Consider the following 20,110-nt stretch of genomic DNA (forward strand, 5'->3'; position numbering starts at 1 on the left):
TGCTGACGTCACCATTGCAATCAAACCAGCGCCAACTCACGCGCAACACAAACACAAAGCACGCACGTGTGTGCGCGTGTGTGTGCAGAGCTGCAGAGTGTGTGCGGTGCGCACAGGGAGGCGGAGCGCAGGGGGCGGTAGGGGGGAGAGTGGGATCACCACAGCGCAGCGGAGAGTCAGAGCACAGAAGCGGTCTGAGCTCAGGAGTAGAAGCACGCGCAACTCTCTCCATCGCGCGACTCGTGTGCCGGCCAGCAGTGAACGACACACACACACACACACACACACACACTCAGACTAACACAGTCAAGGACATACAGCGGGGAGTCTACATCCAGGATTTTTGGATTCTTTTGTCATGGCATTTGTTTGGAAAGTAAATAAACAACGCACTCTGCAGGAGACAACTCATTCACAAAGATGAGTCACCGACAACATCCAGAGCTCTCTGTGGTCTTCACACGCGGGACAAAGTCCGGTAAGCTGCGCGATCCTCACCCACAGAGCGAGAAGCGTCTCTCGGTCACCTTCTGAAAGAAAGAAAAAAAGAAAAATGTCTCGTGGCGACGAGCGTCGCGCGCCAGAGCGCGTGTGAGTGACTGACCGATAGTCTTTCTGAGAGAGAGAGAAAGAGAGGCTGGATATAAACAGCAGCCGGGCTTCCAGGCAGCGACAGCCAGACACTCCGAGCAGCCCCCTCGCCTCTCTCTCAGCTCCGCACACCCATGCAGGATGCCCGGAGAGCGCCGGGGAGTCCTGGTCCAGCTCAGCCCGAGTTCATGACGCTCTGGGTGGCCTCGTCATGCGTCTCTTGCCCGAGCCCAGCGCCCAGTCCCTCCGGCTCCTCTTCCTCTTTGTCTTCGTGATGGGGGTGACCCCGTCTCCGGCTCTCACGGCCGGCTGCCCCGACAGATGCGTGTGCGACGACCAGCTGGTGGTCCAGTGCGCCGGGCAGGAGCTCACCCTGTTCCCCAACGACCTGCCCCTGGCGACCCGGCAGCTCATCATCTCCAACAACCGCATCGGGGACCTTCCGGCGCTGCAGCTCAACTACCTGTCCGATCTGGTCTATCTGGACTGCAGCAACAACTCCCTGACCGAGATCTCCGAGTCCACATTCGGGAATTTGCGGAAACTCGCCTACCTGGACATGTCGTTCAACACGCTGCTGCAGATCGAGGACCGGACTTTCGGGCCCCTGGCGTCCCTGGTGATGCTGCGGCTGACGGACAACCCGAGTCTCGGGGAGATCCACCCGGACGCCTTCTCGGAGAACATGGCTCTGCAGGTGCTGGACGTGAGCCGGAACAACCTGACGGCCCTCAACATCAGCAGCCTGATCGCCCTGCCCACTCTGCGGTCCCTGGGGCTCAGCGGGAACCCGTGGAGCTGCGACTGTGACACGGAGGACCTCTGCCTCTGGGTGCAGATCGAGGGCTTCAAGTTCCAAGGTGAGGATGGATGAAGTCAACACATATATGTCAGTGTCACACACACACACACACACACACACACACACACACACACACACACACACACACACACTATAAACTATCAAAAATAAGATGAGTTATTTTCTTAAAAGACCACATTCCAAAAAGTGGCGTGTAAAACGAGGCCTGTTCATGTTCAGGTGTCAGCCGTCTGACCTCCTGCAGGTGATCCCTGGAAGCGGGGATCCTCTGCTCCTCTGTACGAGCCAGAGACGCTCCAAGGTCTCATCGTTTGTTATTGTCACAACGGCTCATTTTAGATAATGTGATTGTGGGCGCTTGGTCAACTCGTCCCCAGCGACGGTGGGCCACTTATGGCTCCCCTCCCCTTTTAGTTTGTGCATATGTATGCATGGCCACACGTTGAGTTGCAGAGTCAGATGCAGACTCTCTCTCTCTCTCTCCGCTACACACACACACACACACACTCGGACTCCAGAGCTAATGGTTTGACCTCAGAGTCAGAGCAATCCGAAGATTTCTGTCCCTCCGCCCTTCACGTCTCAATAATGTTTCGAGTTTAACCCAACGAATCAGCACACTTGTGTTACGCTTACTTGGAAACAGCCACCGTAGCCGTCTATTTCCTAAACAGGAGGATGATGCTTTGCTGGTAGAAGTTAATTGAGCTCAGTCCTCAGAAGGTGAACTGGTCTTGAAACAATGTTTGAGAACATCACATTGATCTTACTGCATTGCCTCTCTGGGCCCTAAAGGCGCGAGATAACGCTGAGAGGAAGATTTTGTCCTTTTGTACCTGTTTTTTTCCCTTCTCTTTATGCTAGCCTCTCCCATCTGCACACTTGTACAAACACACACACACACACACACACGGCGAGTACCTGTGTGTGCGCTGGCGCTCCCATCGTCGTATGCTTTGGCCCTTCAGTCCAGATGGTTAATGATGATGCTCAAAAAAGCTGGACTGCTCCCGTTAAGGACAGCGTGTTCGTGTGGTGTGTGTGTGTGTGTGTGTGTGTGTGTGTGTGTGTGTGTGTGTGTGTGTGTGTGTGTGCTAGTGACTCACTGCAGTCAAGTGTGTGTGAGTCAGTGTGTGATCTGGAGGAGAGGAGACCCTAAGGCCGGGGCTTGTGGGAAACAGGAATGAGATTACTGTCAGGAGACGAGGGGCTTGAGATGGAAGGCCACTTGAAGACAGCAGCTCCCCAAAGTAGTTATCCACCTTCACTTTCACATCGCACTGAAGTACGCTCAACAACTGGCACACACACACACACACACTGCACGCACTCTGCTCTGCTGTTCATACCACTAGAAGTCCAGTACTTACACAAACACATTTCTGTATAAAAGGAAAATGTTCTAAGAGAAGGGCTTTTGAATCGTAAGTGACACAACACACCGGCAGCTTATTGTTTCGCTTTGTCCTGTTTGAGTCACAGCTGATAATCATAGACTGTGTATATAAGAAGTGGACGTAGTCACCGTGACGTCACCCACTGGTTTGTGGACTACGGTTTGGAAGCCTCGAGTTTTTGTCATTATGGCCGCCGCCATCTTGGTTTTTTTCTGCAACCAGAAGTGACACGAGATGGTGGAGCTAAGTCCAACGGAACGCTGAATGAAATTTTTAGGCGACAAAAGATGCTACAATGAACTTTCATGACCTGTAAACAAACTGTGAAAGGGTTAAAGTTCTAAGACGAAAGCACGGACAACTCCCACACCAGACAACGCTGCGGTAGCAGGAGTCGCCCCCTGATGGACATTAGAGAGAATGCAAGTTTAAGGCACTTCACTTGACAGAATTGGAGGTTGCCCGCCAGCTAATAACTATAAAATCGCAGCTGTTTTTTTACCATCACTATACACTTTAAAAGTTCTAAATGTGACCAGAGGAGTTGGGACTGTAAACCCCTCAGGAACACACTTCACTGTTACACACGCTCCGTCTCTCAGACTCACGATAAATCACGTATCGATGTGCGATGTGGCACTCATAAACAACTCCGGGAACCAGTTTAACGGAGTGAATGGGGTCAAGTGAGTGAGTGTGTGTGTGTGTGTGAGAGTGTGTGAGGGCATGAATGCCCTCTGATCTGACTGCAGGGTTGTGAGTCTGATGTACAGAGATTCCAGCTGTCGCTGCCTCTCAGTTTGAATGTGAATCAGGTGCATGCAAGTGTGTGTGTGTGTGTGTGTGTGTGTGTGTGTGTGTGCTACCAGTCTTTACACTGTAGCTCATTTAGGACTCTTTAATATCACTGCTGATTGCCTAGGTTTTAATAAAGCACTTTGATTATTGCTGGAACGATCTTCTGATTGTTTGAGTTTATTGGCTTTCAGTTGTAGTTCCAGTTGTAATGTCTTATTACAGCATTGTCTTGTGTTTGCTGTCGTGTTTAAGTAAGTTTCTCTTTGTCTGGCACGTGTCACTGAGAAAGGTTGACGTCGTTGCTTGACTCTCTGTGCCTTCAAAGTCATCGTGTGGCTCTTCAGGGAAGCGGCGAGCTTAGCAGGTGCGTTTAAGTCGTGTGAGGGAGGAAGTGAGAAAGCACGAGATAGACAGAGTGGACTCGTTTCTTCAGGAGAGGACAGAGAAAGCGCAGAAAAGTCAAAGACACATTGATCTGAATATGACATTCAGTGGGTTCTCTCTGAGCTGGTGGAGGTCGGTGCCTCTTGGTATGCTGGTTGTATGTGTTTTCCCCCCTGGACTGTTGCTGCAATGTCACATCTGCCTGAACTGCAGGAGGTCAATAAATGTTGACAGATTTCTTTAGTGAGACAAATGATGTTGAAATGAAAGTTAAGGTTCACCTTCTGAGACGACTGCGTTTTAGTTTAAAGAAATACAAACGAGCCGGTTTATTCCCCCTTTACCAGAATGATAATGTGTGCAGACAGACCGTTCTTTAGCGCTGACACGGCGCTGTGGAGACAGGTCTATGTCAGACTTATGCTGCGTTCACACTACGAGTAAAACAGCAACAGGCTACAAGTCAATGGAAGCTACACACTGAGCTTTAACCAATGTTTTTGTTTCACCCTGTTCAGTTCCGGCTAAAAAAATGCAGTTAGCCAGTTCCCAGTGCTATTTAATGACATAAACTACGTCAACGAGTGCTTGAGCAACACTTCAACAGCGACTCAACGTCAATGTAAATATTAGACTAACTACCTGTGATGACAAATTCATGGTACTGTCCCTGGTGCTGAAGTAATTTAGACATTTTCTCTGAGTCTCGCCTTTCTGTCAGCATCGTCTTGGATCTATAATATTCTATATATTCTATATATAATAACAAATATAGAGGCCAACGTGTCGTTCATGGGGGAAGTTCACCAATCCTGGGGAACGAAATGAACCAGGTCTGTCCTCCCTGTTAAAAAGGGAATTGCCTGCTTGCCATAACAAATATTTTTTATAATAACAATCTATCAAATGACAATGTAAAAACAATGTGACAAAGTCAAAGAGGTGAGAATCATCCTCTGAAAATGCAGCTCTCCTCAAAGCCTATTATTTAGCTGTCTGGCTGCAATCTGACTGGTTCTCTCACCACTTTCATAGAGCTGTTTTCAGAGAAAAAAGCTCTTAAAAGCTCCCGTACACTATCTGCTCAGCTCCAAACAGCAGACAGAAACACAGTGAGGGACTCGCTGGTGCACATAGCGCAGCATTTAGCAGCTGGAGAGCCAGATATTTCACTCAGGAGTTGGTGGAGACCAAAAACAGAGCTAAAAGAGAGAAAATATTTTACTTGTATTTGCCAGGTGGCCAAAAACACGACTTCAAATGAGTGATAATGTTTGCTCTGTGTCTCCTCGACACTTTGCATTCAAGCAATAGTTTCACATCACAGTACCGTGATACTAAAGAATTTAGGTGTTTAGCACTTTGCAGTTTGTTTGGATGCAGTCCATTTGGCTCCTTTGGAGTTTTGTTAATGTAACTCTGTCTCTGAACACTCACATGTGACAGAGTATTAACTGTCGGAGCTCCTTGTAGTTCATTTATATGCTGCTGGTTGGCATTCAGCCTTCTTTGACCTTGCCTGGATGGTGATGTTTGTGATTGAGAGTTACAGTTATACACCAAACCACAATATTCTCCAACATCAATTCTCCGTGCGCGGGGAGCGCACCTACGTTTCCTCCCTTGTCGTAATAGAATTTCCGCTTGTCGAACGACCTGCCGTACTCACTGTAGGTCGTTTTTGACCAGCGCTTCAGCTAAATGTACAGAATGTAAGTGGCTGGCAGAGTTGGTGGTGTTATGACTGTGTTTTTGGGGGCGGGGGGGAGTATTTCTGGCTGCTCGTCGGTGGCCTGGACAGCTCACCAACCCAGAGGCAAAGAGCCAAAGCGGAGGGCCACGCACGGGGCAAGAGTTAAATATTCATAAAAAGAGAAAGAGAAGAGGGCCACGGGTTCAGCGACCGGGAGGAATTAGAGGTTTTTACACCAATTGAACTTGATTCATCCTAAATGAAAGCGAATCTTTGATGACTTAAGAGATGAGATCAGAGGACGAAAGAATAGAGGACGGAAAAGACGAGATAAGACGAAAAAAAAAAAAACTGGGCAAACAGATTAAGACGGACTTTTGCAACAGAGAGATGCAGAGAGTGAGAGAGAAGACAAAAGGATCGTCTGCGCCCCGGATCTGTCACTCCAATCCGTTAAAACATTTATTATGACAAGGAGGCATCGATTCAATTTAATACAGGTAGATGATACATTATTTATCAGCTGGAACGATTCCTCGGACCCATCTGGTGCGGAGAAGCGGATCAAATTCAGCTGGCCTACTTGTGTGGTGTGGCCTGCGTATGTGTTTTAGGACTCTGTGCATTTTATTTCCGAAACCAAGATTAATGAGATGCTCGTGTGGGTGTGTTTGTGATGTGATCACCTGAGGCACGGAGGCGAGGTCGCTCAGGTGTGTGAGACAGTGTGTGTGTGTGTGTGTGTGTGTGTGTGTGTGTGTGTGTGTGTGTGTGTGTGTGTGTCCAACTAATATGCGGGCCAAGAGAATACAATTGGAAAAGGGAAGGGGAGAGTGCAAAGATGACAGAGCAAAACTGAGAGAAATGGAAGGACGTAGAAGAAGAAGAAGAAGAAGAAGGGAAATAGGGTGATAAAGGCTGAAGGGAGAATAAATGTTAAGCGTGCCAGAGTGGGAATGAAAAGTGTGAGGTGATAAAGAGAGGACGACTGATAAGAAGAGCGATAGAGGGAAGAGGAGAGAGAGAGAGAGAGAGCTGTTGCTATCTGACCTTCACTCTCTCTCTCTCTCTCTCTCCCTCCACTGATCCTCCGCCAGAGGAAGAAGGGATCTAATGGAGAAATGATGGAAAGGAGGGTGGCTGTAATCTGACTAATGCCGTATTTGAGAGGAGAGGAATCAGAAGACGTGTGTCGTTCAGCCCTGTGGTGGATGTGATGGAGAAAAGGTCAGCTGTTCTTAGTCCTAGCCAAACCCCCGTATGGTGCGTTTAAACAGCGAGGTGCTGGAGCTTCGCCAAGAGGGGAGGGGCCTAAAAAGTCGGACATCTTATATCGTAGACGTCCAGTAAGCAGTCGCCTGTAAAATATAGTTGAGTTTGTAACATGTCCACACTGTAAGCATTTATTTGAATGTCTATGTTTCAAACTAAATGTTGATTAATGCACATCTGGTTGTTGAAGCAGATCCTGTGAAAGGGAGGGTTGAGTTCCTGCACACTGACACCACAGAGTTCATTATGTTTCGGTCACGGACCTTCGTCAGGTGTCAAGTTCACAATGTGAAACAGCAACGACGACGAACTAAAAGCAAACGCTACAACAACTAATCAAATGTGGAGCCAAATCCTAAACAACCGAGACAATAATCACATTCGTCATTGGCACAAATGTCCTTAAAATGACACAAGCAATATGTGTCAAAAACCCCCAAATCAGAAACAAAAATATAAATGTTTTGTTTTGAAAAGGTAAGATGGGCAATGTGACAAATATTATTGTATGATATGACATAAGAGAAGTTCAAATTGGGGAGACAGATCATAGTATGACCTCATAAAGTCTCATATCCAAAGAAAGACATAGCTTCATAAGACAAACATGTTTCCACATGTTTTAGGACCTGAAATATGGACCAAAATCAGCCACAACAAGAGGGACTGCGTTGGTGGGTGTTTATTATAGACGAGACGGGATTTTGCTGCAACGATCGCGAGTTAAACTGTAGAAGTTAACCTTCCAAGAGCGTGCACTCTCATGTATTTGATTGGCTCATTTAGTACCTTGCCGGATCACGTAATTAGGCTAGTTTCATTTTCCATAATGAGTTGTTCTCACGCAGCGTTGTCGTGTTGGGCTCCCTGCTGCGTCGCTGGAATGGCTTCATTAAGATGTTGTGTCCCTGGTGGCGCGACTCAAAAATGACTTTATCACATATTGTGCGTAAAGAGCGAAGGATAGCTGTCCGAGCGTTTGGTCGCGCACCTCTGATTTACTGTCACTAGGCGCCTGTTAGTGAGGATTAAAAGCAAGTGACTTAAATTAAGAATTAAAATAATGAATTAGAAAGACGGACAATTTGTTTTTAAATGCTTTAAAAGCAGGCGATTAAAAATAAGAATCTACATTTTAATAGATCATTTGCCAGCTGAATAAAATTGTTTCAGGATATCAAAACTTTCAAACTTTGTTTCATTATAAGACATTTAGCACTTAGCTCTTTTATTTCTTTGTTTTAAATGACTTGTTAGGCCTTTATGTGATAGTGATCGTGTAGAGAGACAGGAAATGTGAGGATAGAAAATAGTGGAATGCAAAAAAAGATCTGGCCAGCCCGGAATCAAACCGACTCGCTGCTCCGAGCATTTGCGCCCACATGGTATGCGTCCTATTACCACTCGGCTATTTGAGTCACCCCCTTGACTCATTTTATTTACAGGGACTATATAAAGAAAATAAAGTATGTGCATGAATATGAGTTGACAGTAAGTTCACCTCTTGGCGTTCTAGAGTTTGGTTTATGGCGTTTTGCCGGGAAGACTCGTTGACCTCTTGCAACAAACAACGCGTTGGGCATAAACGGCTTTGTGCTCGTGGATCGCTGGTAACCTCAACGTCCGGACGCCTTCTGACCTGCAAAACACCAAATCTGCCCGTTATGATCGTATGTGGCCACAAATAAAAAACCTCATCAGATCCTATTTTCGGGAAGCCAGCATCCACAGGGAGGTCAGAGGTCAAGGTTAGGTGCAGAGCGCCTGCACAGGAGCGATTGCTTGAGCTCCTGCGTGTATACCCTCCATCATCCCCTCTACATGAGACCACCACCACACTGATTACCATACGCATTGACATAATTAATCCGCTTATAAATAGCTCTGTTCGCAGTTCACAGGACCGGGCTCTCTGCCTCGCAGCTCTGATCGTCAGCACGTGTGTGATGTGAACATACTGTGTACATGCGTGCATGTGCGTGAAATGGATAAATTGAACCAGTTTAACTGCTGGGTAGACCGCCGGCGTCTGCTGATGTGCTTTGCACTCCCCAGCCTGAGAAACGATTGTTATTCCGCAGCTCGTTGCTCTTTTTGTGTGTCGAGCGGCGGAGTCGGGGGGGAAACAGAGCGGAGTTCATCAAAGAGTCAGTGATGTTTCTTTCGGTGGCGTCTTCGATGTACACGATAGCCCCGCCTCCAGGGAGGCGATGAGTCCCGCTCTCTTGTCAGCGCTGAGCTTGGAAAGCATCCAGCAGATGATTTGACACGGAGGCCGTGTCGCACCGAGAGCAGTGGCAGCGACTCACACACACACACACACACACATACACACACACACACACACACACACACACACACACACACATACACATACACATACACATACACACACACACACACACACACACACACACACACACACACACACACACACACACACACACTCTGATTGCTGCTGTTTATTTCTTTCGGTAATATTTCTGTCCTCACGGCCTCCGGCCTGCGGTGTGTCACAGAGCCGCGGGGCTTTGTGTCCGGTCAGTGGCGAGCTTCAGGACGCGCCCCGCATAGTGTCCCAGCCCTGGTGATATTACCATAACACAGTGACGTCTCGCACAGCAGACACACAATGCGTCTAAGCACTGTGAGGACAGACAGTTGACCACCGTGTTTGTGGGCTGATTATGAGGCAGTGGGCCCCTGGGCACAGACATGGGGCCCCACCACCTCCACTACAGTTGTTTAGCCTCTGTCCCTTTGTAGTCGTTCCTTATCGGACAGTGGTTTTGTATCTCTTTGGTCATTTTGAGTCTCTTTGTAGTAGTTTTTTTGGTTGCTTTGCCCCTTTCTGTAGTCATATAGCAAGTCTGTGTGGTTGTTTTGAGTCACTTTGAAGTCGTTTAAGTCTCTTTCTAGTTCCTTTGAGTCTCTGTATAGTTGTTTTGTGTGTCTTTAGTCATTTTGACTCTCTTTGTAGTTGTTTTTCATAGTTTATAGTTTATTTGGTTGTTTTGCCCCTTTTGGTACTCGTTTTGCATGTCTTTGTAGTGGTTTTGTGTCTCTTTATAATTGTTTTGGGCTTTAAATTGTTATTTTGTCTATGATTGTTAAGCCCCTTTTTGTAGGCATTTTGTATCTCTGTATTTTCACTCTGTGTGACTCTTTGTGGTCACTTTGTGTGTAATTTTAAGTCTCCTTGATGTTATTTTGTGTCTCTTTGTAGTCATTTTGAGTCTCTTGGCAGTTCTTTTGTGTCTTTGTGGTCATCATTTAGTCTTTGCGGTTGTTTTGATCTCTTTTTAGTCATTTGGAGTCTTTGGAGTCTTTGGAGTGGTTGTTTTGTCCCTGAACATAGTCGTTCTGTGGTCACTTTGCAGCTGTTTTCTTCTCTTTTAGTTCTAGTTCTTTTGGTCTGTCTGTAGTCTTTTGCATCTGTCGTAGTTGTTTTTCTTTGTGGTCATTAGGAGCCTCTTCCAGGCTGGTTCGCGTCTCTTTTTTTCGTTCTGTCATTTGGTCCCTGGGTTTGTGCCCAGTAGGCCTGTACAGTAATCCATCCTCGACCATGTTGTTCGTCCTGTCCTGGAGGAGAAAACAGGGCAGAGACGACAGTCAGACAGTAACTAACTAACTGAGAGAGCAATGTGCTGCCAAAGATTAATGTTCAGAGCAGACTCTCGTCGCAACAGGGCAAAGTGGGGGGGGGGCAACCCGTATCCATCTTATGCTGCAGCATTTTGTTGGCAGTGCGTGTTTAAGGTGCAGGAATATGGAAACTGCAGTGCAGCATGCAAGCGTGCAAGTGTGAATTCTTCAAGGCTGCAACTACCTTCCTGAGACTGCTGGAATCAGACTACACATTCAGGCTGCAGGAGCAGAGAGGACGCACTCATCTTTATCTCTTTATTTTGACTTTCTTAATCTAATTTATGCATTTAGTTTAGCTCCTGAGGTTCTCGTCTCCTTTAAATTTGGTGGTATTATTATAGTGCTGCGCATGCAGAGACTTAAAGATAGTTTATGAGTGTTGTAATTCTCTGTATGTAGACGGCAATTGGTGCTAAGGCAAGTTGAAATCAGGGTACATTTTAGCTGAAGTTGGCAAACACTTGCATAGACTCTGTCCAAACTCTCAATCATGAAGTCTGGGCTCTTTTAAAAACATTTTAAAGACAGATTTACAAAACGACATCTTTGAACAAGTGCCTCACAAAGCAGCCACAGAAAAGCACAGAATGACGGGCCGGTGGGAAAGAAACAGGCACAAACAGGGAGAATGTCAAGGGCTTCCTGCCAGAACGACGTCTGAGTGGTTTCCCAGCCTGAGTGATGGGACGAGTGAGAAAACACTGAGTGACAGAGAAACAGACGGTGAGGCGAGACTGAACGCAGAGTGAATCATCCCGACTGCCACCCTCTTTCTGTGTTCTTCGGTAATGCTCAAATTATTTTCTCTTATCTCTGCTTATACAAGGCATTTGTGAACTCTCTCTCAAATGCAGCCGGAAATGCTCTTTGGCAAAAGACAAAAAAAGGTGTTTGCAGTGTGAAATTCAGAATTCTTGTACCTGATCGATTTTCCGTATGAATTATCGGCCAATAATCAAAAGGTCAATAAATAGTTGTAATCTGGCATTCAATCTTCCTTTTGCAAAGGAACATTTTTTTTTATAACTTCAGCTACACCTACCAAGTTGTGGTTGAAAGTTGTTTTAGAGATTTGTCCCGGCATTCATCGCGCTTCTCTTTGAGAGGAGACCAGGCGGTAGATGCACGCAGCCAAGAACTGTGGACAAAGTCTGGGTTGGTGCAAGGTGCAGGAAAACAGTGAGTGAGAGCCAAACACCCTGAGGGACCTGTTTGCTGTTGTTTGTGTCTGTAACTCACTGCTCCAGCATTCAGCTATGCATGTTTGTAAGAGGTAACAGGCAGTAACCTCCCTGCACACACACACACACACACACACACACAAAAACCTCACACCTGTCCTGAGGCAAGCTTGGCAGAGTAATGAGATGGAGCAGCCCAACTGTCACAGATGGTGACGGAGCGATAGAAGTGACGGGCCTCACAGAGAGAAACATAAGTAGAGAGAGAAATCAAAAAGGCACAAGGACGTTACGCTGCTGCCGTCTGTGACTGGACATTATCAACACACCTGACAATCTTCTTGACGAGGGCGGCTTCAGAACTACACAAGGCAGCACGAGGAACACGTTTCGCTGCTGCGTCTCGTTGAATCGTTTTCGGCAGTTTGTCATAAGTTTAAAGGAGGTATACGTTTTCCATTTAAGGAGAGAATGACTTTCTTTTTACCGTCAGTGTGCACGCAGTGTCGGCCTCAGGTAGCCAGCCGGAAGTGGACGGGTTACAGCGAGGCAAAGCATCATGGGAGTAAGGTAAAAACAAAAAATGTATATATTATTATTATTTTATTATTAGTGCAGATGGCAGTACACAAAAAAAGGGGCATATTATGGACACAAAAAATAGGAAGAGACAGAAACAGGAATAATGACGAAACAAGAAAGACGAAACAAACCAAAGACTGAAAGCCTCTCTCTCTCGTCTGATGATTATTTGTTCACTTGAGGAAGTGCGCTGAAAGTGAGACGAGGAGAGGGAGAATAGAAAGTGACAGTTTGGGGAAGTCTCTGCATGTCCTTCCTCCTACCGAGGGAAACTGGGTTAAGATAGCGTGTCTGCTGAGTGTGTTACACGCGTCTCCTGGATCATCCTCGGTTTGTCTGTTGCTACTGAAGAACTGCACACTAATCTTAGCGCATCAATAATCACTAATCACCAAAACCACTTACATGATGTTCCCTGCTGACTCAATAACCCGCCTGCTATTTCTCAGATACCTGATCTACTGTGTGCATAATCCTTCTCAGGCTGTTCGCTCACACCACATCATGTCACAAACTGTATATGTCCTCCCACATCATGGAAGGTGAAAGTGAAAATGGTGGTGTCTATGGGAAGTGTGTGTGTGTGTGTGTGTGTGTGTGTGTGTGTGTGTGTGTGTGTGTGTGTGTGTGTGTGTGTGTGTGTGTGTATGGGGGTTTTACCTTCTAGACACGACTCAAAATTTCGTGGCACAATTTGGAGCCAAGAGTCCGCGCAGTAGTGAACGAGCGTATCCAGGTCCCGCCCATACACCGCCACAACCAATCGCGAGCCGAGCTCGTTAGCGAGAGAGAACCACAGCTGTCGATCGTGACATCAAACACACTTTTTTTGTAGCGCCCCAAAAACATAATTAAAACCAAGGTAATGGGAAAAATGAACACTTACAGTACAGTAGTGTGATAAATACCTAAAATGTTAAAAAGAAAATTGTAATTTATTTAAATTATCAGACGTATAATTCAGTCACAACATAAACCAGCCTAGTTCCGTTGCACTTTGTTAGCTTGTCTTCATATCTGTTTGCAGTTCTCTTCCAGTTTCCTCGAGTCCTTGCCTCCTGTTTTATTGGATTCTAACCTGTAAACCATTTCAAATCAATCATTGTATACTTCTGCTTCCTCCTCATCTGTTTGTTTTGTGTTTGGGTCAATCCACTGTTTGCCGCTCTCCAACTGTGACGCTTGTCTCCTTGGAATGTGAGACAAAGTCCCCCTGCAGAGGCGATCGTTAAGTCGGTATTGATCAAGAACCTTATCAAACGCCTGCACATGTTCTGTGGACGTTTTCCTCCACAGCCTTCGTAAAGCTTTGTCAAAACACCAGGTTGATCGAACGAGTATTTTTAACCCTTGCAGACATACAGTCGGAGTAATCCAATCACCAGACTAATCAGCCTCGGTTACAGTTTATTAGGGGAATAAAACCCATAAGAATTTAATTAAAGGCTTTAAGTCAATTTGTGTTATGTGTACTGTAGGTACAGAGACCAAACTGGGCTCTGAGTCCTTGGTTTCATAATCGCTTCACAACCTCTAGCTGCAGCTTTTTCCCTTTAACCGCTCACGAAGCCTTGGCAAGTATTAGTCAGAAGTATAGATCATATCGGACTATTCTCGTCATCCTTCCCACATCACTCATTTCCATGTTCAGACCTTTGGCTTAATTGCTAGATGAGTGCGGTTTAATTAACATTGTTAACAGCATTAATCCATCAGCGGGCAGGCCTGCAGCCAGATACAGTCCTCTCCTTTTCCTCCTCTCTTATCATTCGAGGTCAGACTGCATCTGTCCTTTCCTTTGAGTGCGTTTGCATACAAATATTTCTAAATTGTTCTTTCTTTGCCTTTTCTTTTTGCGTGTTGTCGTCTCTCTTATTCCCATTTTTCAGTCCGCCTGCCCAGCTCCCTAATGTCTGTAATTGTTCCCTGCTTGAAAAAACTTATTTTTTTGGGGGGGGTGGGAGGGGAGTGCAAGTACAATTTAGGAGCGAAGGAGCATGGGAATTATCCTGAAACGAGAGATGAAGTCAGATGAACAGCGCGTACCTTATCCTGCGCTCTTCTTATCTCTGAGATACGTAGAGCCTCTCTTCTCTTTTTTGAACACTCTGCATTCACGCTAGTTCATATATGTGAGGCTGCTGTACATTCTCATGCTGCAAAGCCACTGTAGCGGAGTGAAAGCATGCGGCGCGGCACAACAAGCGCTGCTTGAGGAGCTCTGGAGCGCGACGCTGAATCCTCACCCGGCCCCTGCAGCCTTTGACCTCTCTCTCTTTTTTTGACCGCCCTGAATAAACACTTTACAGTGTGTGGTGTTTCTGCCTCCCTGTGCGGTCTGAAGTCACACCGGCTCGTTATCATATTGCTCATTATGAACGACAGATGTTTTGTCGGGGAAAACACTCATCTCTTTATCTCTCTGCTGCTGCACAGGGATTTGTTGGTGTATAATGATGTGTATGAGAGGGTGGGAGGGTTGGTGTGTCAGAGATTTGCATTCATGTCTGCTCACCTTTCTGTGCATTTGTGTGTGTGCGTGTGCGTGTGTGTGTGTGTGCAGCATAATAATGTTGCCATGTCCTAGACACCAAAGACCTACATTACCCAGAGGAAATCTATAGCGTCTCACGAGATCATTTATCACAAAGGTTATCGCTGCATGGATAACGGCTGTGTGTGTGTGTGTGTGTGTGTGTTGTACACCTTTTTCTCTAGAGTAATTACATCCTTTTTCTCCCTTGCCTCTCCTGATGCTCTGCCCTTCATCTTCCACCATATGTACTGATTATTCTTTTATGCTCTATCTTTCCTCATTAATCTCCTCACTCCTCGACCCTCTCTGTCTCCTCATTCCCTCCCTCCTCTTCCTCTCCTTCACCTCCAGACGAGGGCCAGACTGTTTGCCACAGTCCCCCAGAGCTGGCGGGCCAGCGGATGGCGGAGGTCGGCATGCAGCTGCGGGCGGACTGCCACCAGGGCCTGGGCTACTGGGACTACCTCTTCTTCATCGCCATCGGCTTCGTCATCTTCTCGGCCGGCACGGTGTCGGCCTGGGTGATGGGCGTGCTCATGGTGCTGTACGAGCGCTACAGCAAGAGGAAGAGCGAGGAGCTGGACAGCGACGACGAGGACGACAGGGGAGGGATGGGCGGAGGAGGAGGAGGAAACCAGGGGAACGGGGACCTGATCAAGCCTGGCATGCAGGTGTGACAGACTGACGTGAGAGGAGGAGGGGAAGAACCAGAAGTGATGAGAGGACTCTGAGACCAAAGGCCCTGCAAATGAACCAAGATCTGACTGTGTCTCTGTGTTACAGATTTAGATATTGCGAAATGCTCTTCACCATATTGGACAGAAAGTGTGCGTGTGTGTGTGTGTGTGTGTGTGTGTGTGTGTGTGTGTGTGTGTGTGTGTGAGAGAAAGACAGACAGACAGAGACAGCAATAAGGATGACTATGCCTTCACTTCAGGAGTACAGAATGACCTCTGAGATTATTGAGAGCAATAACCCCCATACACACACACACACACACACACACACACACACACACACACACACACACACACACACTTCCCATCTCAGCACAGATACTCTTCGGAGCTGCTGGTTTCTCCGAGTGGGCGGATGTACCTGCATACTATGTGAAGTGCTCTTGAGTAACATTCTGTAAATAATAATTCTAACAAGGTGTGTTACGTGAGAGACGCACACACACACACACAGTATATTAATATACATTAAAAGGTATTGGGGGTCACAAAGAGAGTGATGCCTTATCTCTGCTACAATAAAGAAAAATAGTACATTTCGGCATTAAGATGTGAATTTCCTGGATGCCTTAAGGCGACTGACTTGAAATGGTGAACAGTCACTGTTGTCTCCTATAGACAGAATCTGTCCAGAAAAAGTTATGGGATATGATCGAATGTAAAAACTAAGAATGAACTACTTCTACGACTCACTGCTGGTGGGATTAACAGGACGTGGAACGCCGGACCGACGCTCGCCCTCAAATATCGATGGAGCAACGTGTTCATTCACGCAAGTCTGCAGCTGTTCGCGGATGCGGAACACGCAAAAAAAGTATATCTGAGTCTTAAAAGAGCGGCAGTCAAATCTCAAACGATGGAAAATCACATCCTTCATGTACATCATACTTAAATTGATAAGTCTGTTTTCAATGCGTTTTTTTTTTTGTGATATTTCAACTTTTTTTTCGGAAGTTCCACTCAGGTTTTTTTTTCTTCTTTTAATTGAAAATGTGCATCAAAACAGGAGGATGGAAACAGACTTATTGAGGTGGTCAGAGGTGAAACAGACCTGATTCGTTCAACCAGAGAGGTCAATGAAACACTGCTTTTCAGCCTGGTGCTAAGCTAATGTTTAAGCTCATTCCACCGTGAAGACGGGCAGAAGAAGTCAACCTATAGCGACACTATGTGACTATATCATGTGTGAACTGTGCGTGTGTTTATCTCCGTGTCTCTGTGTTATTTGCTTTCCTGGGCTGCGAGCCTCTCTGCCGTCGTTCCACACGGTCTTCTGAACCACCGTGGTTGTAGAAGTGAGGCAGGTTCACTGTGGCTGCACATGAAGACGGCATCATGGTGATTGAGTCGGTCGTACGGCTAACGATGACTCTACACTATGTGACTGGGAGCCTCGCTTGATTGCCCTCATGTTACAGTTGAGCACATACAGGCCGCAGTCTATGGCCCGGCTGTCAGAGTGGAAGTGGAAGCCTCTGGAGTAGTAGTAGTAGTGGTGGTGGTCTGTGTGTGTTCGCGTATGCGTGACTGTGTGTTTGAGCTGGGCAGAGCCATCGCCGAGCATCTCCGTGAGCAGAATGAGCGAGTGATTCATGAGCCCAGACTGATCCAAACCCCCTTTCCTCCTCCATCCTGCTCCGCTTACGTCGCCCCCCCCACTACGGATAGAGGTCGGGTGGAGAAAGAGCGGGGGTCACCATCAGAAGCGGGAAATTCATCCTGATTGATATACTGAGCAGCTGTATTGAAAGGCTGATTGACAGTCAGGCTTTTATTCGTTTCCTGGGCTGAGTGGCTCCAAATGCCCCGGATGAATGGGCATGGTTGAATGATAACTCTCCAGAGGGCTTGGCAGAGTGTGTGTGTGTGTGTGTGTGTGTGTGTGTGTTTGTCAGTGTGTGTGTGTGTGATACATGCGTGCATGTTTATTTTTATTTCCAGCTTGGTTTATGATGACAGTATGTCTATAAGAGGATATATGAGGATGGAGAGTCGGCAGAAGCACATCTTCAATGACGCACACTTTCCCTCTCACCAACCTGATCTCATGGGAAGGCGTTTAAATGTCAGGACGTTTCCGTGTGTCATAATCTCGCATTTTAGTGGCCTTTTACGCCACAGGGTTAAAGGTGCTGAATACGAGGTTTTGCCTCTCAATGGCTCTCATCATGGTGACAGCTTACAGTGCTAACGGTGCAAACAACAGCAACAGTGTTGTCCCGAGGGAGAATCGGAGGGTGGGTGCTACGCTTCCCGGCTGTAACCGCAGTATGAGCGTAGAGCAGCGTGGCGGACGTTAGCTAGCCAGTGGGGCACGCTCTCAGGCACCAACATGCCGGCCCGGCCACGTCGACAAAGCAAGGAGAAGCTCTGATAACAACACACACAGAGGGAGAGTAAGAAGTAGATTGTTGCTGCTATAGTAATGCTTTGAATCTCATATATTGCACCTTTAACAGCACTTTGTGTGTCATTCAACAGCACGTCTACAAGCGTTCTACAAGCGTTCCCTCTTACATGTTATACTCCGTCACTTGTTCAGAGCGTAGCACATTCACACGGATGCGTTTACATTGCAGTCAGTTCAGACCACACGGAGCACAACTTAAAAGCAAAAAGCAAGAACGGCTTTCTCACTGCACGCAAGATGACTTACAAAATGTCATTCATACACCAATTGGTGAGAGTGGGCTGCCCTCAACCAAGTCTCTCTCTCTCTCTCTCTCTCTCTCTCTCTCTCTCTCTCTCTCTCTCTCTCTCTCTCTCTCTCTCTCTCTCTCTCTCTCTCTCTCTCTCTCTCTCTCTCTCTCTCTCTCTCTCTCTCTCTCTCTCTCTCTCTCTCTCTCTCTCTCTCTCTCTCTCTCTCGCCTACATGCATGATAAATCTCAAGGGCACAGCTAAAGTCGGAGCCGCGGGCCAGAGAACATGAACACTCCTGTTTTGGTCTCTCTTACCATGCATCACCACATCTCCATCCTCAATCTCGCACTGTCATCAGCTTTCACACAATGCAGGCACACGCACTCAAACACACACACACACCTGGACCTTTGATGCATCTGTCAAATCTTTAGGCTGTCATTATCAGATCATTTGTTCAAGGGGAAGCTTAGACCGAATGACCCGCTCACTGCTGGTGTCGATCCTTCTTGCGTTACGTCACATTCATAAAAAGACATTTGACCTTCAAGAGTGTGACCTCACAGCTAGATACATACCTCAACATGTCCTTAAACACAGCGCTTCCTGTTTGGAAAGAGCAGCTATTTTGCTTGGCTGAATGTCAGTTTCACGCTGCCGACAAACAATCGAGCGGTTAGCAGACAGAAAATGTCAGTGCTTTTGGCCAGCAGCAGGTCAGAGGTCAGGGGAATCCTTGTGTTAACTTGTCACAGGACACTTTAAAAATAGCACATGTAGGAGGTGTCCAAGGGTGAAATTGTTAAAAGGTGTGTGCAGAGATATTTACAGTGCCTGGAGTGTATACAATGAGCTGCATATGTCTGCCAGTGGAAAGGGAGATTTGCACAAGATGTGCATGGATGGATTTCTGAACTGGCCAACTGGACACAGGCCCAGGGGCCCTTTACCCACAAAAGGTCACTCAATAGACTCAAAATGATGACAACGAGACTCGAAATGATGACAAAGAGACTCGAAATTACCACAAAGAGACTCAAAGTGAGTACAGAAAGACTCAAAATGACTACAAAGAGAATCAAAATAACAATAGAGACTCAAAATTACACAAAACAACTACAAAGAAATGTGAAATGACTGCAAAAACACAAAATTACTACAAATAGACCAAACAGCTGCAAAGAGACACAGCGACTCACAACTATGAAAAAGGGGAAACACAACTACAAAAACAGACACAAAGCAACTACAAAGAGACTAAAAATGATGACAAAGACTCTCAAAATCACAACAAAGAAACATAAACTGACCTCAAAAAGACTACAACAACCACAAAGTGACAACAAAAAGAGGCCAAATGACTATAACGCCTATGTGTCTCGCTCCTAACCAGGATAGGTAGAGGGGTCTCCTGTATGTCTGTGCCCAGGGGCCCATTGCCTCATCATCCGCCCATGAAGACGTTGGTGTGACTTTGTGTGGATTTTTGTCTCTGCTGCTGGAGGAAAGTGAGGTGTATTTTGCGGCTGAGGAGTTCAAAGAAATCAACGTGTTACTCAGAAAATCATTGCCCGGGGCGGTGATCTGGATGTGGCAGGCTCAAGCAACAGAGGTTTTGTAACTCCCCAACTCCTCTCGCCATCTCTTGACATGTGTGTGTGTGTGTGTGTGTGTGTGTATGGTACATCCGTGCATTATTATTCAGAGGAGGGAACATCGTCATCCCACTGTTAGCTTGCAGATGTCCTCAAAGGCGACAGAACTGTCCTCACTGTATTTGTATTTGTATGTGTGTGTGTGTGTGTGTGTGTGTGTTCGTCCAATATG

At 46.6% G+C, this 20,110-nt stretch overlaps 1 protein-coding gene across 1 annotated transcript; it reads left to right on the forward strand.

Annotated features, from left to right (window-relative positions):
- The first annotated feature begins 802 nt into the window (after nt 1-802).
- Nucleotides 803-15,582, forward strand: lrrc52 (leucine rich repeat containing 52). Its single transcript, XM_076088544.1, has 2 exons — nt 803-1,451; nt 15,257-15,582. Exons 1-2 carry the CDS (start codon nt 803-805, stop codon nt 15,580-15,582), a joined length of 975 nt encoding a protein of 324 aa, XP_075944659.1.
- Nucleotides 15,583-20,110: the final 4,528 nt, after the last annotated feature.

Source organism: Anarhichas minor, unplaced genomic scaffold (genome assembly GCF_050575085.1).
Source record: "Anarhichas minor isolate MPS153535 unplaced genomic scaffold, ASM5057508v1 ptg000010l, whole genome shotgun sequence".
Classification (NCBI taxonomy): domain Eukaryota; kingdom Metazoa; phylum Chordata; class Actinopteri; order Perciformes; family Anarhichadidae; genus Anarhichas; species Anarhichas minor.